Source organism: Cryptomeria japonica, chromosome 1 (assembly GCF_030272615.1).
Source record: "Cryptomeria japonica chromosome 1, Sugi_1.0, whole genome shotgun sequence".
NCBI lineage: Eukaryota > Viridiplantae > Streptophyta > Pinopsida > Cupressales > Cupressaceae > Cryptomeria > Cryptomeria japonica.
The window spans coordinates 331930803-331957124 of NC_081405.1; the positions used below are offsets into that span (position 1 = coordinate 331930803).

Below are 26322 nucleotides of genomic sequence, written 5' to 3' on the forward strand. Positions count from 1 at the left end.
CATTTTTCCCATTTTTTAACTTAGATATTTTGTTAGCTGCTTTGCATTTTAACGCAGTCATATGGAAGAATCTAGAGTTTCTATCCCTTGCTTTAAGCCATAGGGATTTAGATCTTTGTTTCCATAATTATTTCTCTCTTTTGACAATCCTATGGTAATTCATTAGAACATCAATTTCCTCATTGATTGAGACTTCCTTGTATCCACTACTTTGTATTTTATCCTGTATTTGCACCTTGAGTTTCATCTGAGTTTTAGTTTTCACAGCAAATAGGTCACCGAAAACCTCCTTATTCCAATTCTTGATGTTGTCCTTTACATTTCTAAGTTTCTTAGCAATTATATACATAGTTGTACCTTTGACCTCAATAGACCACCACTTCTCAATGGCTTTTGCAAGGTTAGGGTGGTCCAGCCACATTCTTTTGAATCTAAACGAAAAATTTCTTTTAACAATTAGATTAGTTGCAATAAAGATTACAAGGAAGTGGTCAGACCCTATACGGGAGATAGCTGAGAGGGAGCATTGATAATGGTTAAACCATTCATTAGACATGAAGACCCTATCAATTCTGACTTGAATGAGATCATCCCCCGTCCTTCTGTTTGACCAGGTAAACTTGGCACCCTGGAGATCAATGCCATGCAGGCCTTAATAGTTGATAAAGTTCAAAAGATCTATTCTGCTATCCAACTGAGAGGGAACACCTCCAAACTTCTCATCATCATGGAGAGGAGTATTGAAGTCCCCCATAATAATCCACATATCATCCTTGTAAAGGGCCCTACTAGCCTCCAGTTTTTTCCAGAATTTGCTTCTGCCAAGTCTATTATTGGGGGCATAAATATTGGTAAGAAGAAAGGATGAACCATCCCCAATGTGATTAAACCTAATGAAAGCCAGATTGTTGTCTTGAATGACCAGCTCCCCTGACACCCGCTTAAGGTTCCAAAAAATAGTTATACCCCCAGAGGCACCATCTAAGCTTCCCCCAAAAAATTCACCATACTTAAAAAGCTTAATTTTTTCAACTTTCTCTTTACTCATTTTAGTTTCTTGGATAATAATGATGTCCAGTCTATGATCTCTAACTAAATTTTTTAGCACATCCTGTTTATGTGGGCTATTTAGTTTATGTATATTCCATGAAATTATTTTCATTTCTTGAGTAGGGAACATACCTCATGGATGGTCATTTTTGTACCATCTGCTATGTTCTTGCTAGCCTCTTGGTCTCTAATCTGGCTGGCTCTTTTCCTTCCTGGAGGTGATGGGATGAAACTTGTGTCAGCTTTACTATGGTATCTTGTTTTTACTGAGTTAGCCTGGGGTGTCGCCTTAGGCCCTTTTTTTCTCCCTCTCTTTCGATCTTCTCCTTCATTCGTGTAGCACTCTTCTTCTTGAGTAGTTGTCTGCTTGTCCCCAACATCATCATCTGCCCATTTTTCTTTAAGCACTGAGGCCATAGGTGACAGGTGGTTGGTTTCTTGAACCATATCTCCAAATTGCTAAGATCCTGAAAGCAAAATACTTCCAAGGCTCAAGCAGTGTTGGGCTTCTTCAAAGTCATTGTTGAGGCTTGCTCCATTGGTATTTTCTACAATGTGGTTCGAATCAGCTTCTTCATTGTTTTGTATTACTACTTGTATTTCTCCTTTTTCCAGGTTATCACTCTTTTGATCCTCATCATTGGTATCATTTTGACCTTTAACACCTTTACCTATTTGGTTTATTTTACCTTTATCACTTAAAGGTATATCTAGTATATCCTCATTATTGTCAATGTGTTTCTCTATTGTGTGTGGGATAGTAATATTCTAGTCATCTTTGAGACTTCTCTCTTTTTCATTATTCTCCATTTGCTTAGTAGGGTTTCTAGCTTTCCACTGTAACGTCCTCTCTTTCTTTTCTTTCACTATGGCTATTTGCAAAGGGCATTTCCTTTCTATATGTCCCGTATTTTTACAATGAAAGAAGGCAAAGGGGATGCTTTCATATTTTAGAGGTTGGTTCCATTTTCCCAGTCGAGAGTTGATTTCAATGGATAGAGGCATGTATGTTCCTTGTGTAACTCCAATGCAAATTCTAGCTAAAGTAAGTCTTCTTCTGGCTGCAGTTATGGGGTCCATAGATAGGAGTTCACCAAATGAGTTAGTGATTCCTTTGAACACATCTTCCACCCAGAATTATAAGGCAAGCCCTGGCAATCTAACCCAGACCGATGCTTGGACAAAAAAGGATTCGTTGAGTGCCATCTTAGGTGCCCATTTTTGTAGAGCTAGCGTAGCTTTACCAATCAACCAAGTACCATCACAAAGCACCCTTAGCATATCTTCCTTGCATGAGAAAGCTAAAGACAAAGCCCCTTTTGGCATAGCAGTAATCTCTAATTGTCCTTTCAACGCCCATTGACGTTTAGCAAAAGCTCGAACAATATCAATATTCAGGCTAGGCCCCAAAAATTTTCCAACCAATGTCATTGCCATTAGGTTAATGTTATGGTCAATAATAGGGTCTGGGATTTCAATGGAAAATCTCCCCTTTTCTGAGTTTGAGATATTGTGAACTGTGAGGAGTGAGGATTTTCCACTCGGTTTGACCCTAATTAGAGAAGTCTAAGACCTTCCACTGTCCCTCTGCACTGAGTCCAGACCAGAAGTTATTTCCTCACGTGATTCATCATTTTTTCCACCAGGATCGATGGATTTGTCGCCTGCTTGTGGGTCCCCATCCGCTGGGTCCTTTCTACTTGGTTCAAGGGAATCTGGGCACTCCCGAGAGTCATCCTTACCTTGCCCCCCCTGGTTGCAGAGATTCTCGCCCTGTCTCGAATTCAAATCCACCCATAATGTTATTGATATCTATCGTCTGTAATTTCCAACAGATACCTTTCTTTGCAATAAAATTTCTATGAGAAACTACCAGAATTATGTGGGAGTTTCTAATGCTTGTTCTCAATAGGGAGAGAAACACCCATAAAGCATGTGAAGTGATCCTGCAATGATTACTATACCTCCTTCATAGCTGCATACAAACCCAGATCCTGTTTCCATGACCTCTCCTTACACCTCGATAAATGATTTCAAATTTGACCCTGCTTACCATGCAATCTTTCATAAGTTAAGATATCACATGATGCACACGATAGCTCCCCTTTGCCATTCCAAGTAATAATTTGCTCACTCCGTACTAACTCATTGGTAGCCCAGTCAGCACACCTATTGGCCTCTCTATAAACATGGGAAATGTGGCATTTTTTAAACCCCTAAAGCAACTCCCTGGCAGAATCAATGATATTTTTAATCATCCACGAAGGTTGGTGTTTACCTAGGAGGGAGTTGATAATTTTTTTAGAGTCACCTTCCAACCATGACATGTTGACCCCCATATTATAGGCTAATTTAATTGATTGAAGGGCGCCCATAGCTTCCACCAGATGATTGGTCTGAATACCCAAGGGATAGGCAACCGCCCATGTACAAAAGCCAGCCTCATTCCAGATAACACCACCGCAACCAGCACGTCCCGGGTTCCCTTTTGTCATGCCATCAAAGTTGGCCTTAAACCAATCATTAGGGGGAAAAGACCAACAACTCATTTTTCTATTGATTTGGTTGATGTTGGTGCCCATATAGGCTGTGATATTCCAACTTTTGAGAACATCAAAATCCTTCTTATTGCTACAACAATGCACCCCCTAGCCATCACATTCTCTACACAATTATTTTTTATCTTGGCCCACACCAGTTTAGAGGTGTTAATTTCATTCCTGAATATTCTATTATTCCTCTCTTTCCATATCCCCCAAAGGATATAGGCAAAAGAAAACTTCCAAATATTTGTTATGGTGATGTTATTGTTAGAGTAATCCTAACTTCTGAAACAATCCTAAATCACCTCAGGGAAAACCCAATTCAACCCCCACATTTGAAAAACATCACCCAAATAGGAATAGTAAAAGGATAGTGTATAAAGATGTGGTTCGCATATTCCCCATTATTAAGACAAGGATAGCATATGTTCAGGAAACAAAAGCCTCTCTTTCTCAAATTATCAGTACTTAGAATCTTATTTTGCAAAAGGATCCATAAAAAGATATTGATTTTAGGAATCAAACTTGGATACCAAGACTTATCCCAGCAAGGAGTAGGGTCTTGGGATTGAGCCAGTAACAGGATAGTAGAAGAGACCGAATAAGTCCCTGAAGATGTCCCTCTCCACACCATGTGGTCTTCCCTTCTAGTATTTAAGATAGCATGATTGATCATTAAATTTCCCTACTTGAGTTTGGGATCAATAGAACTCAGGTCCACCCACTTTGATCTTTCCAATCAACTTCCACTTTAGCACTGATCTTCTCCTTACAATTTTGGATGAGAATCTGAGAGGCCTTCTTATTAAGAGGGGCTCCATCAATCCAAGCATTATCCCAAAAGTCCACATTCTTGCCATCACCTATGGCTAAGACATTGCCAAGACTAGCAATACCTTTATCCTAGATTACATTGTTCCTAATGAAAGAGTCGCTTGGTATCTGATCCAAGACCAGGAAATCCTTTATGGTGGGAACCTTCTGTAAGTACTTAGCCTTCTAGATATCATTTCATTCTCCTTTTCCATGATAAGTTCTACAAATTTTTTTGGAAAGAAGAGTTTTTTTCATGGTTCTGATATTCCTTAGGCCCAGACCCCCCTTCTTTTTGGGTTTACACACATTATTCCAGGGTATAAGAGCCATCCTCTTCTTCTCCTCAACCCCAAACCATAGGAAGGATTTCTAAATTTTCTCAATAGCCTCAACAAATTTGGTAGGGATTTTAAGGAGGCTTAATGCATACACCAGAAGACTCTGTAGAGAAGATTTTAAAAGTTGGACTTTTCTAGCTTGACTAAGAAGGGTACCTTTCCAACCAACCAGCTTTCTACTGAATATATCCACAAGACTATTCCAAAACAGCTCTGAAGGTTTCAAACCCAAAGGGAGACCAAGGTAGATAGCAGGAGGCTTACCAATTTGGCATCCAAGGATCCAGGCCATCCTCATTTGTCTGTCCTCCAAGGTGTTGAATAATAAAACAAATCTTTTCTCCCAATTTATGGTTTGACCTGAGGCCGAGCTATAAGTGTTGAGAAGGTTCTTTAGATTGGATACTTCTTTGATAGTAGATGATCCCAATAAAATGGTATCATCAACAAATTGTTGACGAGTACAGGCTCTAAAACCAAAAGAGGGTGATATACCACAAAGAAGCCCCAAAGAAATAGATTTGCTAATAAATCTACCCAGACATTCAACCAAAATGATGAAGAGAATAGGGGATATGGGATCCCCCTACCTGATGCCCCTAGAAGTTTTGAAGAAGGGGGAAGGCACCCTATTGTCAATAATAAAAAAAGAAGGGGTCGAGATGAGTTGATCAATCATCTAAATAAACCTAACTCCAAAACCAAAAGCACCAAGCACCTTACCCAAGAAACTCTAGTCCACTTAGTCATAGGCTTTAGACAGATCGACCTTCATAAGAAATCCTTTCTTTTTCGAATCCACCAGCGAGTGATTTTTTTCATAGATAGCAATGATAGATTCAAGGATTTGTCTGTAGAGAACAAATCAACTATGTTGGGGCGAAATTATCAAAGGAAGAATCCTTAGCAGTCTGCTTGTCACCACCTTAGAGATGATTCTATAGAATGAGTTGCATAACCTCATCAATTGGAACTTATCCATAGAGTCAGCCCTCGAGCATTTAGGGATCAGGACCAAGAAGGTAGCATTGAGTTCCTTTAAGATCATTCCAACCCCAAAAAACTCCTGCACCCCTTTAACCACATCAAATTTAACGATGTCTCAAAAGGTTTGAAAGAAGAACAATGGAAATCCATTTGGGCCCAGGGATTTATTCCCATCAAAAGAAAAAACTACTTTTTTAACTTCCTCCTTAGAAGGGATGGCCACCAAGGCCTTGTTCTAGTCCTCATTAATAGTTGAAGGAATGTTCTCAAGGAGGACACTCTGGGAGTGACCATCTAGACCAGAATCTACCGATAGAAGTCAGGTAAAAAAATTCCTGACTTCCTTCCCATTCTCATCACCCTTCCTTGTTCTAGTTCCCCCAATTCTCAGCTTAGAGATTCTATTAGCAGCCTTGTGTTTCATTGCGGTCATATGGAAGAATCTAGTTTTTATGTCCCTAGCTTTAAGCCATAGAGATATATACCTTTATTTTCAGAATTCTTCTTCTCTTCTGATAATCTTGTGGTACTTCACAAGCACTTCATTTTCCTCCCTGATTGATACTTCATTGTATCTAGTCGTTTGGATTTTATCCTGCATTTCGTTGAGTTCTAGCTGGGTTTTGGTTTTGGCAACAAACAAATCTCTAAAAACTTCCTTGTTCCATTTTTTAATATTGTCTTTCATGTTCCTTAATTTTTTAGCCATTCTATACATGGCAGTATCTTTTACATCAATAGACCACCACTTCTCAATGACCTTCGCAAGGTTAGGGTGGTCCAGCCACATCCTTTCAAATATGAACAGGAAATTTCTTTTAACAATGATATTGTCAGCAACAAAAATCATAGGGAAGTGGTTAGAACCAATCGTAGAGATAGAAGAGAGGGAGAAATGATAATGGTTAAACACTCATTAGAAATAAGGGCCCTATCAAGTTTGACTTGAATAAGATCTTTCCCCATCCTCCTGTTCATCCAAGTAAAATTGGTTCCTTGGAGATCAATATCATGCAGACCCTGGTTGTTGATATAGTTCAAAATATCCATTCTACTTTCTAGCTGTGAAGGGACACCTCCAAATTTCTCATTGTCACGGAGAGGAGTGTTGAAATCACCCATAACAATCAACATATCCTCCTTGTAAAGAACTTGAATAGCTTCCATCTTTTTCCAGAATTTACTTCTACCAAGTCTATTATTAAGAGCATAAATATTGGTAAGTAGTAAAGAGGTGCCATCCCTAATGTGATGAAACCTGATAAAAGCCAAATTGCTATCCTTCTTGACTGGCTCCCCGGAAACACGCCTAAGGTTCCAGGTAATGGAAATGCCCCCAGAAGCACCATCAGAGCTCCCACCAAAAAATTCCCCATCCTTAAAAATCTTAATCTTTTCTAATTTCTCTTTAGTCATTTTAGTTTCTTGGATAATAACAATGTCCAGTTTATGTTCTCTTACTAAATTTCTAAGAACATCCTGTTTAAGTGGACTATTCAGTCCATGAATATTCCATGAAATAATTTTCATTTTCTAACTAGGGAACATACCTCATGGATGGTCAATTGAGTACCATCCTCTATATTCTTGTTTGCCTCTTGATATCTGATCTAGCTTGATTTTTTCCTTTCAGGAGGAGAGGGGTTAAAACCCGTGTCAACTTTGGTCTGGTTTCTTGTCTTGACTGAATTAGCCTGAGGGGTAGATTTAGGCCCTTTTTTACCCCCTCTTTCACTCTGCTACTTCATTTGTATGGTCGTCCTCCTCTTCAATATTTTGGGTGGTTATCTTCTGGTCAACATCTTCAACCTCAGCCCACTTAGCTTTAAGCAATGAGGTCATTGGTGATTGTTGGAAGGTGGACTTCACCATCTCCACAGATTGTTGTGATCCCAACAATGAGATTCCTCCAAGGATCAACCACTTCTAGGCTTCTTCATAGTCGCTACTAAGGCCATCTCTGGTGGTGTTATCTGTAATGTGATTTGAATCTGCTTCCTCATTATCCTATAACACCACTTGTATTTCTCCTTCTTCCAAGTTATCAATTCTTTGATCCTCCTGATTGGTATCTTGTTGTTCTCTATTGTCTTTGCCTGTTTGATCCTTTTTACCTTCTTCAAGCAAAGGTATATCTGGGTTTTCCATATTAACATTCTCTTGTTGTTCTACAGTGTCAGGGATGATGACACTCTAGGCCTCTTCAATGCTTTCTCTTTTTTAGAGCCCTCAGGTTGCTTAATAGGGTTTTTTGCTTTCCATTGCATTGCCTTTTCTTTCTTTTCTTTGTCTTTGACAGCCTGAAGAGGGCATTTCCTTGTTGTATGTACCACTTTTTACAATGAAAACAAGCAAAAAGGACACTTTTATATTCCAATGGTTAGTTCCATTTTCCCAATCTAGATTTAATCTCAATGGATAGAGGCATATCTATACCTTGCATAACTCCCACACAGATCTTGGCAAAAGTATGTCTTCTTCTAGCTGCTGAGATAGGATCCATAGAAAGGAGTTCACTAAAAGAACTAGCGATTCCTTTAAAAACATCTTCCACCTAGAACTCTAAGGGAAGGCCTGACAGTCTAACCCAAACGGGAGCCTGAACAAAAAAGGATTCATTTAGGTCCATCTTAGGCAACCATTTTTGCAAAGCTAGCGTTGATTTACCGATCTGCCAAGGGTCATCACAGAGAACTCTTGACATGTCTTCCTTACAAGAGAAAGACAATGACAATGCCCCTTTGGACATAACAGTGATCTCTACTTGACCTTTAAGTGCCCATTTGTGTTTAGAAAATTCCCTGACAATATCAATATTTGGCCTTGGGCTCAAAAATTTGCCAACTAGTGTCATTTCCATAAGGTTAATATTGTGTTTAATAACAGGGTCTGGAATTTCAATTGCAAATCTATCTTTTTTTGGGTCTGAGATATTATGAACTGGAGGGAGCGAGGACTTTTGACTCAGTTTGACACCGAATAGAGAAGTCCAAGACTAACCATTGTCCCTTCGAATAGGATCCTGCCTAGGAATGTCTCTAGCATGTGATTCTCCATTTTCTCCATCAGGATCAATAGGCTTATCGCCTTCTTGTGGGTCCCCATCCACCGGATCCTTTCCATTCAGCTCAGAGGAATCCGAACAATCCCAAGAATCATCGTTTCCATTCTCCCCCTTGTTTGCTTGTCCATTGTAGAGTTTCCTGCCTTGCCCTAAATTCAAATGCCACACTTCTCCCTTCTCCCGCTTCATCACCATAACATTTGATCAATATAAGAGTATGTTGTATTTCACATATGAAGAGAGTTTAAATTAAATGGGCGGTGTATAACCCAATTTAGTTCACCTAAAGATGATGGTAACCTAGTTAAGAAGCGATGCCACTCCTCTTGAAACTTCAAGGGACAACCCACATGAGTATTCTTTTATGGTTTTTGTATGTGAAGGTAGTTTATTGATATCTCTATGATGTGTGTTAGGTTGAACATTAAATTAAGTATGTAATCATAATAGTACTATTATATGAATAAATGTGAATAATTGATTTTAAAAAGACACATTTTTCTTCATATCACTATCGATAAATTGAAAGACAATTACAATGCATACTTAATCATCAATAAAGTGTAAAATTAAATTATTAAATATAAAATAATTTCAATCACAAACTAAACACTGATTTTAATCACTATTTAAGAGCTCAAAAATATTTAAAATGTATGATATTAAAATACTTGACTAGAAATAAATTACAACTATGATACTATTTTGAATATTTAAACCTTTATTTAAATACTTTTTTAGTCTTATTATATAATTTCCAACAAAGCCATGTGATAATAACAGAAAAAATTATCAATTTATTAATAATATTTATTAAATTTTACCTAATTGTGTACTACAACATGAGTATTTCACAACTAGAATTTTAAATAAAATTAAATAAATTAAATTACTTGACTAATAAAAAATATATTAAATTTTAATAATTAATTATAGTACTTGTAAAAACTTAAACATAATACCCATAGTCTTAAGTATCACATATGGATATTGGTAAGATATATAAAATTGGGAGAGTAGAGGGGATCATTGTAAACTTGGGGAAAAATATATCTATAAAGCAATTCAATGTATCTTAATATAAATTTACCTTGATAACTATTATCCAAACTCTACTACACACAACACCATACAAAAAAATTCCTTCTTCTATAATTCCTTGCCTTAAAATAACAACCAAACTCTTCATGCATCCATAATCACAAAAATACTGCGAACACATCTAAGATATTGTCACATAACAATTCATAAGATAGTCAAAGCTAAAATTGTATTAAAAAGAATGAATATTTTTTATTTCATAAAAACACGTAACAAAACCAATTTCCAAATTTCTTTACAAAGAATACATATTTTATCATCTCATAAAAATTACATAAGACTGCCAATTCTAAAATTGGTTCATAAAGAATGTATATTTTTAACCAAGAAAAGAGTTCTACATCCTTCAATCCCACACATGAAAAAATCTTAATTCAAATGAATAATATCTAAGCTTAAAATAATCATCACTTCCTAAACACATATACAAACACAAACATATAAAAAGGAAAAATAAAAATAACCATGATCAAACCAATACATGAATATTGTTAAAACTACAAAATTCATATAATCATCCAAAAAAATTCAAACCAAGATCCAATTCATATACCAAACACAAAAATAATCACAAGAGCATATTCAATTTTAATATTTTATAGAGAAAACTATGAATCCTACCTCTAATTGATTCCAAAATGGTAAAGATTCTCCTTAATGAATATTTTTTTAGTAAAAGTCATTGTCCAACCTCCAAGCTCTTATTACTCCACCCTATTTCTCAATAAAAAATAAACAATGCTAAAAGTACAAGTGTATAAGTGTATATATATATATATATATATATATATATATATATATATATATATATATATATATATATATATATATATATATATAATTAAAAGAACTCACAATTAATATAGGTCCCCATACGAAATGTACTGTGAAAAGGATTGGTTAATATCAAACCAATCTTATTTCCTCACTAAGTCAAATTTAATCACATTTTTCTCGAAGGATTTTGAGAGGATTTTATACATTTCGTATAAAGTCCTAGGGATTTAATAAGACATCCAATAATTTATTTTTCAAAAGGGATTTCATAACTTTGATAAATTTATTCATAATTTTATTTCTATTCGTTAATTTATCACAATAATAACTCTCAATCTAAAAATTTCAATAAAACTTCAATATTGAAATAAATATTGGTTATTTACAAAACAATCCCTAATCCAGATCTAGCTCCCTTTGCTACCCATTGAATACAATATATTGGTTATTTACGACAGAACTCAAATTCTTCTACCACTGATCATTCAATATCATCCTTAACAGAGTTAACCAGAGGGTTAACCATCCAACTTATTGGACATAACATTCAGACTTAAAGACGAATATGGTGTAGAGACTCCGAAGTCCCCGACCCTTTTAGCTGCTTCTAGAAGTTGGGTTCGCAAGATCTGATTCTCCACCTCCAGACGATGGTCCCTTTTCTGGATTTCTTCTATTTTCTCCACCAAAGACTCAGTCTTTCTGGCCTTGATTCGACTCATCCCAGCCTGCACCTGGTTCTCAAGTTCCTGCAACTCTTTCATGTCTAAATTCAAAAGCTCTTCCCCCATCATATGCTTTATCCTCAACCGCAGCTTCTCGTTCTCATTCTTCAACCCCTCTAAATCATCGTCTCGGTGGCAGTTATAATATCTCTTCAATAGGCTTGTCATGCTCTCACTGGAATACTCAAATAACTTCCCTGAGCTTGAAAATATAATGACTGCAACTTGGGAGGATGTTAAAACAGCCAGTTCTTCAGATTTCTTAAACAATCCTTTTCTTCGTTTAGAGAATGTTGCCTGTCTCTTCGTCTCATTCGCTATCTTCTCGATGGGTATTTTGTTCCGACCCATTTCGGCAGGTGCGTATTACAGCTCTTCAAAACCAGAAGTTTTTACAATGACTATTTCATGGCGATTGAGAGGTTTATATACGAAGAGAGATAAAAACTCGTTCGGCGACAACTCCATACCATTGCGTTCTTTGCTGAGCTATGAACCAAAGATAGTTATTACTATATATAGCCAAAAACGAAGATCTTTTTTACTATTATATATAGCAATGTAAAACTATTTAATTAGGTTATTGAAATACTTTTTTATTTTCTTAATTTAAATAATAATATTCAAATTAGAATATTGAATCGATATTTTCGAACTATATTTAGTGACAGTGCATGGTGTAGCGATAAATGCTTTAAGGGAATAGAAGAAGGTTCTAATTATAGTTTGATTAGTTTTTATAAATTTAAAAATGTATTTTAAAAAATATTTCTAATGGTATTAATTGTTTATAAGTTTTAGTATGATATTGGGAGCACGAATTTGGATTATATGAATAATAAGCTTTTATCAATTTAGAATTAGGATTGTGGAGAATTAGGTGTGATCCCAATTTCAATCGCATGTATTATTTATTGCACCTCCAAAGGATCCAAATCTTAGTGGATGATGTAATCAAGGAATATGCCACCACCCTCACCAATTGTGCACAACCAATTAACTACAACTCTTTGGTTATTTATTTATTTTTTAATTATAAATAATTAAATCATCTCCAATAATATGCATATGTATATGCAATTTTAATATTGTCACAAAATTGTAACATATGGTTTATTATTTACGTTAAGCTTTTGAGTCTAACATTGCACTTGAGAAATTATTCCATACCTTCTCCTTCAACCATCATAGCTTCTATTCATCCTTCCTCCTGGATCACAAATCCACTCAAATATAATTTTAACAATTACTTTAGTTGTAATTGACATGGAAAGCTTCAATCAAAGGACTCACAACTCTTCTCTCTCTTAGATGTGTTCTTCATCCCCAAAAAGAGGCACATGTATCAAGCAAACTTGGCACTCTTGATGAAACATCAATCTCTACTACATCGAAATCTAACCTACAAGCTCAAGCACTCATGGTCATTCTAATCATGCAGATTTGGTGAAGAATGTGTAGTTTGATGATGACAAACATGATTGAATGATTAGATTTTCTATTATTCTTTCTTTCGTGATCAACACTATGGTAGATCTCAAGGCAATATTGACCCATCTAAAGAAAAGAGATCACCTTATATATCATTCTCATAATTATAAATGGACATACATGAAAAAAAAAAAAATTAAAATTTAACTATAAGCATCTCTATTATTTGTTTTTTACACTTTGCATGATCGTGCATTATGCACACTCAACATCATTGGACATGAAATAAATTTAAGAATGTGTTGTATTTCATAGGAAAAGAGACTTTAAAGGCATAACCCACTTTAGTTCACCCTACACGATGATGGCAACCTAATTAAGAAGTGATGCCACTCCTCATAAAACTTCAAGGACAACCCACATGGGTATTGCCTTTTTGGTTTTTATATGTGAAGGTATTTTGTTCAAGTCTCTATGATGTATATTAGGTTGAACCATTAAATAAGTATATAATCACAATAGTACTATTATATGAATACATGTGAATAATTGATTAAAAAAAGACACATTTTTATTCATATCACTAAAGATAAATTGAAAGAGAATTACAATACATACTTAATTATCTATTAAGTGTAATTTTGAATTAATTAAATCTAAGATAATTTCAATCACAAACTAAACATCCATTTTAAATCACTATCTAAGAGCTCAAAAATATTTAAAATATACGATATTAAAATACTTGATTAGAAATAAATTAAATTGTTTATGTTTTGAATATTTAAACTTCTATTTAAATACTTTTTTAATGTTATTATATAGTTTCCAATAAAATCATATTATAATAAGTTTTTATTTTATCAATTAATTAAATTTATTAACATTTTTTTATTTTATATTTATTAAATTCTACCAATTTAAATATTTCATAGCTAAAATTTTAAATAAATTAAATTACTTGACTAATAAAAAATATTAAATTATAATAATAATTAATTATAATACTCGTAAAAACCTAATCATAATACCCATAATCTTAAGTATCACATATGAATATTATAAGATGTATAGAATTAGGGAGAATGGAGGAGATCACTTTAAACTTGGGAAAAAATATATCTATAGAACAATTCAATTAATCTTAATATAAATTCACTTTCACAACTATTATCTAGACTCTGCAACACATAACACCATACAAAAAGAAATCCTTCTTCTATAATTCCTTCCCTCAAAACAACAACCAAACTCCTCGCACATCCATAATCAAAAACAATAACCACCCAACACCTTTAACATATTATTACATAACAATTCATTAAGAATGAATATTTTTTATCTCATAAAAAACACATAACACAACCAATTTCAAGCTTCCTTTACTAATAATACATATTTTCTCATCTCATGGGAAAATTAAATAATACCACCAATTATGATATTACTTCATAAAGAATGCATATTTTTACCCAAGCAAAGAGTTCTACCTCCATCAATTGCACATATGGGAAGCTATTAATTCAAATGGAGACTATCTAATCCCAAAATAATAATTGCTTCCTATACACACATACAAACACAAAAATCTAAACAAAATTAAAAAGAAAAGCATGACCATGATTAAACCAATACATGAATATTGTTAAAACTATAAAACTCATATAATCAAGGAAAAAAATTCAAACGAGGATCGAATTCATCTATGAAAAATAGAAATAATTAAAACTATGAATCTAGCCTCTTATTGACTCCAAAATGGTAAAGATTTTCCTTATTAAATATTATTTAATAAAAGTTATTTTTATGCATTCTCTCATGTCCAACCTCCGAGCTCTTATTACTCCATCCTCTTTCTAAATAAAAAAATAAACAATTCTTAAAGAATCTAGAAAAGTATAATTGAAAGAACCCCCCATACAAAATGTAATGTGAAAGCAAAACCAAACTTCTTTCCTCACTAAATTAAATTTAATCAAACTTCTTTTAATGGACTTTGGGAGGATTTTATACCATTCTTATTTATTCCCTAATTCTTCATCAAACGGGATTTCATAAGACAACCAATAATTTGTTTTTCAAAAGGGTTTTCATAAAAAAGACAATGATTAATTTATTCACAATTTTATTTCTCTTGAAACTCCTTCTAAGATAAAATCCTTATTTTGTCACAATAATAGTTCACAATTCAAAATTTTCATACATAAAATTTGAAAACAAAACAAAAAAATTTAAATTTAAATTAAAACTTCTATATTATAAAAAAATTCACCGATAAAAACTTTAGTTGCCTCATGGGTATCACTCAAGAATCACAACTAAGGTTTTTTTTTAGATCTCCAAATATTTTTTATTGGCTTTAAAATCACTAAGACATGTCTACCAAAAGGAATCAATATATCCCATAAAATAATTTCAAAGGAACAATAATATTTTTTTTAACATGTAATTTATTATAGGAATCCATATTTCACAAAATTATCTCTTAAAAAAATAATCACAATCTAAAATCTACTATCATAATCATGTACATAATTAAAATTCTTACTCTATAATAAAAAAATTAATTTCGATCACAATAAAGGCTCATATTCAAATTACCACCTCTAATTCAAACTTGTATTACTATTAACATTTATTATAATATATTTGGAATCAAATAATTATTTTTAGAGAGAAAATATGACACCTTATTTTCATTCACATAAATAGTATAAATTAACCATAGTCATCAGACTAAACATTTCGCGGAGGCCAGTGCCGCCTACATAGGACTACACATGGCGAGCAAGGAGGGGTTCAAATGGGTCTGGCTGGAAAGTGACTCTGTTAACATTATCAAACACATTAAGGGTTGTACAGTTCCTAAATGGACTATTTCAAACTTAATCAAGGACTTCCTTGAAATGATTGCCGGCCTAGAGGATTTCAAGATCCTGCATGTTTTCCAGGAAGGAAACAAACTAGCGGATCATTTGGCCAACTTGGCGGTTGATAACGTGGCGGTTAAATGATGGAGAGGAAGGGAAACTTTCCCAAAAACTTTGTGCAACCTAGCAAGAAATGACGCCGAGATCTTCAGCCTTTCTAATGAAATTAATGATGAAAGATTATGATGGTATGGGAGTCGTTGGGGTGGTATTTCGAATTATTACCACTTTGAGAAGTTCTAGAACTTTTAGTCTGCCCTGTTTCTAATTTTGTTTCCTCTTGGGTTTTCTGGAGTCTTGTTGTCTGAATTTCTCAAGCTACAGAATGGGAGGTGAAAAGAATAGGTTTGAACCCATGACCTATGATAAGTGGCAGAAGAATAAGGAGGTTTGGGAGGAAATTTCTGACTGTGGGATGGTGCCCTTTTTGGAGAGACAGTATGGTCATTCTGCCATTGTTAAGGAAATATTTGTCAAAGGTTGGAATAAGGGTGTGCTAACTGCCTTCGATGTAGAGTTTCAAGCTAACAAAACCCTGGTTGCCACTGTTACTAGTCTGGATATGAAAGGCAAGAAATTCTATAGAGACAAGAAGTCGGGTGAGGAGGCTATTTCTTCCTTTTGTGATAAGGAAAAGGAACGATAGAGGGTTACAAAAATGGCGGACGGTGGCTATAATAGGGAAAAGATGATTTCCCTCTAGGCTTATATGGTAGAATTCATCATGAGGTACATCACCCTGGATGGTAGATATGCTAGCATTTTCTCGCATCATTTTACTATCTTAAATCATTTTAGGCATGGTAGAATTATTTCTATCCCCTTCTACTTGGTTTCATCTTTGGAGAATACTTTAGTTTAACATTTTGAAAACTAGGATAACCCTATCATTTATGAAGGGCTTATCTTGTTGATTATGGAACTCACCCAATCTCATGAAGTTGAACCCTCCCCCAAGGATAAAACCCACATTTCCTCCTCTAACCTTGATGTGCAGTTTGTTTCTGACATAGAGATGGATGAGGATGAGAATGGCACTACCATGGATTGGCATGACATCAAGGATATAGAGGACCCTCAATATAGACCAGAGAAAGAAGGGTAGCTTATGGTGACCTCAAAAACTAACAGTAGCAGGAAAACCAATCCTCCAAGGTGGGCGGCGGAAAGTAAGTTCAAATCTAGCAGTAGAAAAATGTAAGACCTCGAGCCCCCCACCAAAAAGGAAAAAAAATTAAACAAATCTAGTGGGTCCAAAGTCATGGACTACGAGATTAGGTTGGACATCCCCATCAATGTGGATAATGAGAAAAAAGGGCCTGTGAATAAGGAAAATAAAGGTGAGAAAAAGGAGGAGAAGGTGCTGAGAAATCTATTTTTGGAGGCTACTAGAAGTCAGGAGAACTACTGGAAGTGGGTGGATAAGGAAATTGGATCCCTAAAAAATGGGATTAAGGGAATTATTGATACTTTCACGGAATCCCCTGGGCCCAGTAAAACTAAGAAGATCATGAGCATGATCGAGAAGATATCTCAGGATGTTGAAACTATGAAGGTCATCCATGAGTGCAAAATTGAGAAGCTAGAAGAGTATGTGAGTGAGATCAAGGAGAACCTGAACAATATGGTGGAAATCAGTAGGGAGGCGATGAACAATAGTGCTGATGGTTTGGAGAAAATTAATTTCATTATGGCCATCTATAGAACCAAAACCATCACCAGTGACCCTCCGTTGGGGGGAAAGCAGAAAAAGAATTCCTCGGGGGGTGGATAGAGTGCTACTGGTAGGAAGACTAGCTCGGGTCCTTGCACTAGAACCAGGAGTCAGAGCCAAGACCAGGGAACCTCCAGATTCATCATGGAGGATTTGGAGAAAATTAACAAGAGGATTATTCAAAAAATATTGAATTGGTGCACTCTCTTAGTTGAGTGCTTTGCCCTATTTTTTGGCTTTGTTGATTTTATTTTTTTTGGCTTTCGGTCTGTGTGGGGTTTGCCCTTTGTTTTGCTTAGGTTTATTTTCTAGTTGGCTGTTGGCCTTGGTCTGTAATACTTTGGGTTTCAGGTCCCTATAAAACCTGTTTATCTTTATCAAAAACCATAGTCATCATCCTCTTAATGATCTCATGTAAAATTTAATTATTTTAGGTATAATGTTGATATACATACAATCTATATATAGCATAAAAAAATAAACGTAAATGTATAACTATATGAGTATTAATATCAAAAAATATATATCAAGTGTAAATAAAATCATGAGGAAATGGTGGACCTTACATTATTCAAGTGACCAACTTTCTTAGTTCAATAATAGAATGGTGTCATCAAAATAGTTCTAAGAGATAGTGGGTGTGGCATCTCAAAGGTTTATAGTCATTAATTTTCTATCACTATAGATCCACTTATTAGTTCATCTCTTATGGACAAACCAAATATCTTTAATGGTGATGAAAAAAATTGAGCTTTTAGACAATTATTTTAAAGGAAGAGGTGATGGAGAGTGAAAGTTGTTGCAACAAATCACCTTTTCTCACAAATTTTAAAATTTATGACCAATCTTAGAAAATCTTCATACCTAGTTATATCAAACTTGGAAGTAACAAATGAAAGAGGATCTCCATTACTCAATGTGTGAAAGGATTGTTTTTGGTTAACCCTCAAATGAAGAGATTTTTATTGGGTAAGTGCACCAAGATGGTGAACAAAAAGGGGGGTATAAGTGGCCACTTTTTTTTTCTGAAAAGAGGTAAACCTGAACTTCAAAGAGCTATTTGAAGGTCATGCACTCAAAACTAGGAGTTGAAAAAAGAATAAGAATTGTAGTACTCTGAATCTAGTTTCTAAAATACTAATTTTTTTAAAAATTGGATAATATTAAGAAGGTCAAACCTTTCACGCACGAAAAATTGTTCCTGATTTTTTCAGAAAAATATAACATAATTGTTTTTGTGCGCTACACAAAATATATAGTTAGATTTAGTATTTTGAAAAACCCTTTTGTAGGATGATAGGTAAGAGTGAGATCTATAAGTTGTGTATTTTTTTGTAATTTTTCATCTAGTATTTTATTTTTTATTATTTTTGGAAGTGACCGCATCCTAAAAATTTGGTACCTGTTCATGCGTTGGGCATAACTTGCATCAAAATAATCAAAAATACATTTTTTTTTTTAAAAGTGTATAGAATCTAGTGTAGAACAATAATATATAATTTATTTTGAATTTGGTCAAGTATATTAAAAGTTATTAAAAAAATGGTAGACATATGTCTATGAGGACTGTCAAGGCACTGATAAAGAAAATTAAAGTTTACTATGCTAATGTTGTCCAAAAATTAAAAAATTTATATGGTCAGAAAACTAAGAAGATGTGTGAGATTATGGTGGTAATTGTAGAGATACCCACTTCATCATTTGTAAAGCTGATGGCGATGAAGTCAAGAAATCATGGTGGAGGATGAAAAAACGTGTAAAGGAACAAAAAGGGGGGGAAAATGGGCTTGCAAGCCTTAGGGTCATTTTCCAACCCTCTTACCAAGCCAAAACCTGTACGGGTTTTGAAGAACTAAAAGTACTATTCGCAGTTCTTCATAACCCGTACGGGTTATGAAGAACTAGAAATATAATTTTTTGTTTCACAAAACCCGTACGGGTTATGAAGAATTAAAAATATTTTTTCTGGTTTCACAAAACCCGTACGGGTTATGAAGACATAATAATGTATGCTTGTAAACTTAGCATTTACTACACATGTTTTAGACATACCTGGATGATATTTGTTTATGTATGTATATATGCATATCTATAGTTATATATACATATATTTATATAGATATATGTATATATGTTTGTATACATGCATGTACCTCATCTTTTCCTCTCTCTCTCTCATCTTCCTTCCCCCATCATTGTATTTGTCTATTCTAAGCCCTAATTATCTTCCTTGAGTTCTATCTCATCTCTCTCCTCCTCACACTTCTCTATTTTTTGATTCTCTCACCCTTTTCTCCTTCTTGTTCTCTCTCTACCTCATGTCTCTCAGCCTCTCTCTCTCTCTCTCTCTCTCTCTCTCTCTCTCTCTCTCTCTCTCTCTCTCTCTCTCTCTCTCTCTCTCTCTCTCTCTCACACACACACACACACACACACATTATCCTATCCTATTCTCACCATCTCCCCCTTCTCTCTCTTTCTCTTCCCCTCCCTCTCCCTCTCCCCCCTCTCCCTCCCCCTTTCGTTATCTTAAATCTCTATTTCTCTCCCTCTCTCTCTCTCCTATACTCTCTCTCTCTCTCCCTCTCCCTCTCTTTATCCTATCCTCCCCATCTCCGGCCTCCCTCTCCCTTCCTCTCTCCCTCTACCCCTCTCCTTTTCCCAATCTCCCTCTCTCTCCCTCTCCCCCTCTCCTTTCCCCAATCTCCCTCTCTCCCTCCACCTCTCCTTCTCTCCCTCTCTCCCTCCACCTCTCCTTCTCTCCCTCTCTCCCTCTCTCCCTCTCCTTTTCCCAATCTCCCTCTCTCTCCCTCTCTCTCCCCCTCTCCTTTTCCCAATCTCCCTCTCTCCCCTCCCTCCCTCCCACTCTCCCTCTCCCCATCTCCTTTTCCCAATCTCCCTCTCTCTCCCTCTCCCCCTCTCCTTTCCCCAATCTCCCTCTCTCCCTCCCCCTCTCCTTCTCTCCCTCTCCTTTTCCCAATCTCCCTCTCTCTCCCTCCCCCTCTCCTTCTCTCCCTCTCCTTTTCCCAATCTCCCTCTCTCTCCCTCCCTCTCTCTCTCCCTCCCCCTCTCCTTCTCTCCTTCTCTCCCTCTCCCCCTCTCCTTTCCCAAATCTCTCTTTTTCCCAGTGTCCCTCTCTCTCCCTCTCCCTCCCCCTCTCCTTTTCCCAATCTTGCTCTCTCCCTCTCCCTCTCTCCCTCCCCCTCTCCTTCCCTCCCTCTCTCCCTCTCTCCCTCTCCCCCTCTCCTTTTCCCAATCTCCCTCTCTCTCCCTCTCCCCCTCTCATTTCCTCAATCTCCCTCTCTCCCTCTCCCTCTCCTTCTCTCCCTCTCTCCTTCTCCCCCTCTCCTTTTCCCAATCTCCCTCTCTCTCCCTCTCCCCCTCTCCTTTCCCCAATCTCCCTATCTCCCTCCCCCTCTCCTTCTCTCCCTCTCTCCCTCTCCTTTTCCCAATCTCCCTCTCTCTCCCTCTCCCTCTCCCTTCCTCTCTCCCTCCCCCTCTCCTTTTCCCTCCCTCTCCCTCCCTCTCTTCATCTCCCCCTCTCCTTTTCCCAATCTTTCTTTCTCTCCCTCTCCCCCTCTCCTTTCCCCAATCTCTCCTTTTCCCAATTTCCCTCTCTCTCCCTCTCCCTCCCCCTCTCTATTTCCCAATCTCGGTCTCTCCCTCCCCCTCTCCTTTTCCCAATCTCTCTCTCCCCCTCTCCTTTCCCCAATCTCCCTCTCTCCCTCCCCCTCTCCTTCTCTCCCTCTCTCCCTCTCCCTCTCTCCCTCTCCCTCTCTCCCCCTCTCCCTCTCTCCCTCCCCCTCTCCTTTTCCCAATCTCACTCTCCCCCTCTCCTTTCCCCAATCTCCCTCTCTCCCTCCCCCTCTCCTTCTCTCCCTCTCTCCCTCTCCCCCTCTCCTTTTCCCTCCCTCTCCATTGTTGTCTCTGCCTCTCTCTCCCTCTCTCTCCCTCTCTCTCCCTCTCCCTATCTCTCTCTCCTTCTCTCTCCCTCTCCCTCTCCCTTCCTCTCTCCCTCCCCCTCTCCTTCTCTCCCTCCCTCTCCCTCCCTCTCTTCATCTCCCCCTCTCCTTTTCCCAATCTCATTTTCTCTCCCTCTCCCCCTCTCCTTTCTCCAATCTCCCTCTCTCTCCCTCTCCTTCTTCCCCTCTCCTTTTCCCAATCTCTATCTCTCCCTCTCCCTCTCTCCCTCTCCCCCTCTCCTTTCCCCAATCTCCCTCTCTCCCTCCCCCTCTCCTTCTCTCCCTCTCCCCCTCTCCTTTCCCCAATCTCTCCTTTTCCTAATCTCCCTCTCTCTCCCTCTCCCTCTTCCCCTCTCCTTTTCCCAATCTCGCTCTCTCCCTCTCCCTCTCTCCCTCTCCTTTCCCCAATCTCCCTCTCTCCCTCCCCCTCTCCCTCTCCCCCTCTCCCCCTCTCCTTTCCCCAATCTCTCCTTTTCCCAATCTCCCTCTCTCTCCCTCTCCCTCCTCCTCTCCTTTTCCCAATCTCTCTCTCTCCCTCTCCCTCTCTCCCCCCCCTCTCCTACTCTCCCTCTCTCCCTCTCCCCCTCTCCTTTTCCCAATCTCCCTCTCTCTCCCTCTCCCCCTTGCCTTTTCCCAATCTCCCCCTCTCCCCCTCTCCTTTCCCCAATCTCCCTATCCCCCTGTCCTTTTCCCTCCCTCTCCCTCCCTCTCTTCATCTCCCCCTCTCCTTTTCCCAATCTCACTTTCTCTCCCTCTCCCCCTCTCCTTTCCCCAATCTCCTTCTCTCTCCCTCTCCCTCTCCCCCTCTCCTTTTCCCTCTCCCACTCTCCCCCTCTCCTTTCCCCAATCTCTCCTTTTCCCAATCTCCCTCCCCCTCTCCTTTTCCCAATCTCCCTCCCCCTCTCCTTTTCCCAATCTCTCTCTCTCCCTCCCTCTCTCTCTCTCCCCCTCTCCTTTTCCCAATCTCCCCCTCTCTCCCTATCCCCCTCTCCTTTCCCCAATCTCCCTATTCCCCTCTCCTTTTCCCTCCCTCTCCCTCCCTCTCTTCATCTCCCCCTCTCCTTTTCCCAATCTCACTTTCTCTCCCTCTCCCCCTCTCCTTTCCCCAATCTCCCTCTCTCTCTCTCCCCCTCTCCTTTTCCCAATCTCCCCCTCTCTCCCTATCCCCCTCTCCTTTCCCCAATCTCCCTACTCCCCTCTCCTTTTCCCTCCCTCTCCCTCCCTCTCTTCATCTCCCCCTCTCCTTTTCCCAATCTCACTTTCTCTCCCTCTCCCCCTCTCCTTTCCCCAATCTCCCTCTCTCTCCCTCTCCCTCTCCCCCTCTCCTTTTCCCTCTCTCTCTGTCTCCCTCTCCCCCTCTCCTTTCCCCAATCTCTCCTTTTCCCAATCTCACTCTCTCTCCCTCTCCCTCCCCCTCTCCTTTTCCCAATGTCGCTCTCTCCCTCTCTCCCTCCCCCTCTCCCTCTCTCCCTCCCCCTCTCCTTTTCCCAATCTCACTCTCCCCTTCTCCTTTGCCCAATCTCCCTCTCTCCCTCTCCCCCTCTCCTTTTCCCTCCCTCTCTCTCCCTCTCCATATCTCCCTCTCCCTCCCTCTCTCCCTCTCCCCCCTCTCCTTTTCCTAGTTCTACATAGCCCGTACGGGTAGAACTAAGGCCAAAACTTCTAGTTCTACATAACTCGTAGGGGTTATGATAAATTGTGAATGTTGACATATAAGGTTTCCATAACCCGTACGGGTTATGGGAAAATATTGATATATTTTAGTCCCAGTGGCCTAAAAAATAGCATTGCAAGTTGTTTGAAGGCCCCACTTCTTTTGCACATGATTTTCTGCGACAGTAACAGTCAGGTTTTCATATTCTTTTGTCACTTTTGCTTTGGAATGATTGATTTTTAAGTTATTTTATAATTGTTACTTTAGATAATAACAAAATAATGATCATTTGTTGTTTTTTTCTTTGATTATGATTTATTTGTCTTGTATTTTGGTTTTTTTTTAAGCTATTTTATTATTGTTACTTTAGATTATAACAAAATGATGATCATTTGTTGTTTTTTGCTATTTGATTGAGGGTTGTCATCATGATGTTATGTGTAGGACAATGGGAAAGAATAAGAGAGGAACAAATGAACAAAGAGAGGCAGCAAAGGAAAGACAAAGGGAGCGTATGAAGAGATTACGTGAAGGTACATCATCTAATACACCTAATGAAAGTGATGAACATTCAATAATTGAAATTGATATGATTAATGCACCAAATCAAAATGATCAACACACACCAATTCAAATACATATGATGAATGCACCTAATGAATGCAATGAACATAGACCATTTGAAAATGATTCGGTGAATGCACATGTTAATGAAATTGAAGAAGATTTACCATTTGAATTTGATGTGATCAATGCATATAATGCACCTAATGAAAACAAAGAGCATGCACCAATCTTAACACCTCTTAGAATAATTCATAGAAAACCAAAGTTCCTAATAGATATTGATGAAAATAATGTGAAGCCAATGCATGATAAAATTTCCAAAAGAACTTGTAGAAGAACGGTTACAAGAATTTGAAATAAATATTTTGTAAACTTAAATCAAAGTGGAAGATGCCAATTAGTTGTTGAAATGATTTAAAATCTGAAATTTAGAGAGACAATAAAAATTTTGGGGTTAAGAACATCCGAAAATAATAGTGAAAGAACCATTGTGAGAAATATTTTTTATGCATACCAAGCCATTGGTTCAAAATCACGCACTAAAGATGCTAATGTTACTCGTCGTGTCCTCACATCAACCATAATGGGAAAGGAAATGAAAAAATCTCATTTAATAAGCAAAACAAGCAAGTCATTAAGGATAAGTAGAACCACATTACACTATGCCTTAGAGAGGCAAGAGAAAATTGAGGATCCTAATAGTAATTCTCTTTGGGCATTCTCTAGTAGACTCCCACACAAGGACAAGGTTGTTGTTGATGCACTAAGAATGTTAATTGAGAGATTTTGGCATGACAACACAAGGGTTTCACCCAACCAAAGAGATGTTGTTAGAAGGTGAATTGGAATTAGAAATCGTGAGCCACATCCAAAACACTATTTAGATACAACTCAAACACAATTTTATGAAACGTTTCTTCAAAGCTTTCCTTAGATTAAAATTAGTCAAAGATTTTTTGAGATGACAAAACCATTTTATGTTAAGATTAATCATGCATGTACTACATGTTGTTGTAGGGTCCATATTGAATTTTCCATGCATTATGATATTTATCGCTATATCTGTTGTACTTTGCACACTAACGATGTTTTGCAGGAATGTGGTCTACAAGAACCTCCTAAGTCACTGAGAGAATTTATTTCAAGTGTACTATGTAGATGAGATGATGGGTGCATTTATTATAATATGATGTGTTTGAGAGGTTTTTGTCCTACATGTGGTGGTTTGCAACAGTTGCATAGATGCCTACATCTGGATAGCACACATGAAATTGGTAAGGAACTAGTTTCTATTGGAAAATATAAGTCAGTAACATATGGTGTTAAAGATGGAAAAGAATTAAAGAGGTGTGAGTTAGTTAAAAGGGATATATGTGTAGCTGATTTTATGAAGATGTTTCAAGAGAAACTAGTATATGAGTACATAGGTCACACACATAGAGCTAGATGGTTAGATGAGCAATTCAAGTTGTGTAAGGACACTTTCCCCCTCGACACTATTGTCTTTGTCATTGATTTTGCTGAGAATTATACACTAAAGCCACAAAATGATGTACAATCTATGTATTACCACTCTACACAAGTTACAATTTTTGTACACATAGCATTCATGCATGCACATGATAGAACCAAGGAGGACAGAAAGGTTATAAGAGAATATCACTTCTATATCAGTGATGATCATACACATTCCTCAGAGTTTGTGCAAGGATGCTTAATAGTCTTCTATGATAGTTTAAGGGAAAGAGATATAAGATACAACCAACACTTAATATGGTCGAACAATTGCACCGCACAATTCAAGAATGCAAGGTTGTTCTACTGGTTGACTAGGATGCATGTGACAAGTGGTGTGCAATATTTTTGGAATTTCATTGAGGAAGGGCATGGAAAGGGAGAGCATGATGGTGTGGGAGCATGTGTGAAAAGAACTCTTACCAGAGAGGAATTGAAGTATGAAGGTGGTGAAATGTTAATAGATGCAAAAACAATTATGCAATGGTGTAGCTCTATGATGGGACCAGGTAATGCAGATAAGTCTATGGTCTCTAGATATTTTTGGTTAATAAGTGAATCTAACATTGAAAACTATCTAGATTATTGTACACTTAATGGATCAAGTGACATGCATTCATTTAGAAGTTCAAATGCAACATCACTAGTTATTTATACTAGACATATTGCATGCTTTTTCTCTTTGTGTATGCATTTTTTGTGGGATGAATGTGAATCAAAAGAGTGGGTTGACCAATGGTCTTGTAGACCTTTGCAAACCCTAGATACATATCAACTTCCTAGAGCACTACAAATGAACCGAATTGAAGCATCAGTGGATTTTGACCATGTATCAGACATAGTTGAACCAGGTAAAGGGTTGCAATGTGTTACAATTTTAAGCTCAATTTATTAGTATTAACTTATGTTGATTTTGGTATTAACTTATATCCTTCTATTAAATGTAGGTCATGTATATGCAGTTATTGCGGATGAGAACAACAAAGAAGGAACAGATTACTTTTTGTGTCATTGTATTGAGGCCAAAAAGAAATTGACTTCTACAGGGGTTGATGGAGAGGGTATTGAGTACCCAATAGGATCCATTGTTGTGATAGGGGCATGGCTTAGAAGGTACCACTTTGTTATGTTCAGTTGTATTGAGACCTCTA

The 26322-nt window shown here is 37.3% G+C and overlaps 1 protein-coding gene across 1 annotated transcript; it reads right to left on the bottom strand.

Moving 5' to 3' along the window:
* Positions 1-11077: 11077 nt before the first annotated feature.
* LOC131043627 (MADS-box protein GGM13) lies at positions 11078-11759 on the bottom strand. The gene has a single exon (XM_057976863.2). It carries the CDS (start codon positions 11750-11752, stop codon positions 11195-11197), a length of 558 nt encoding a protein of 185 aa, XP_057832846.2. The 5' UTR covers positions 11753-11759; the 3' UTR covers positions 11078-11194.
* Positions 11760-26322: the final 14563 nt, after the last annotated feature.

Coding starts and splice junctions, on each gene's coding strand:
- LOC131043627 (XM_057976863.2), bottom strand. CDS start 11,752: ATGGGTCGGAACAAAATACCCATCGAGAAGATAGCGAATGAGACGAAG.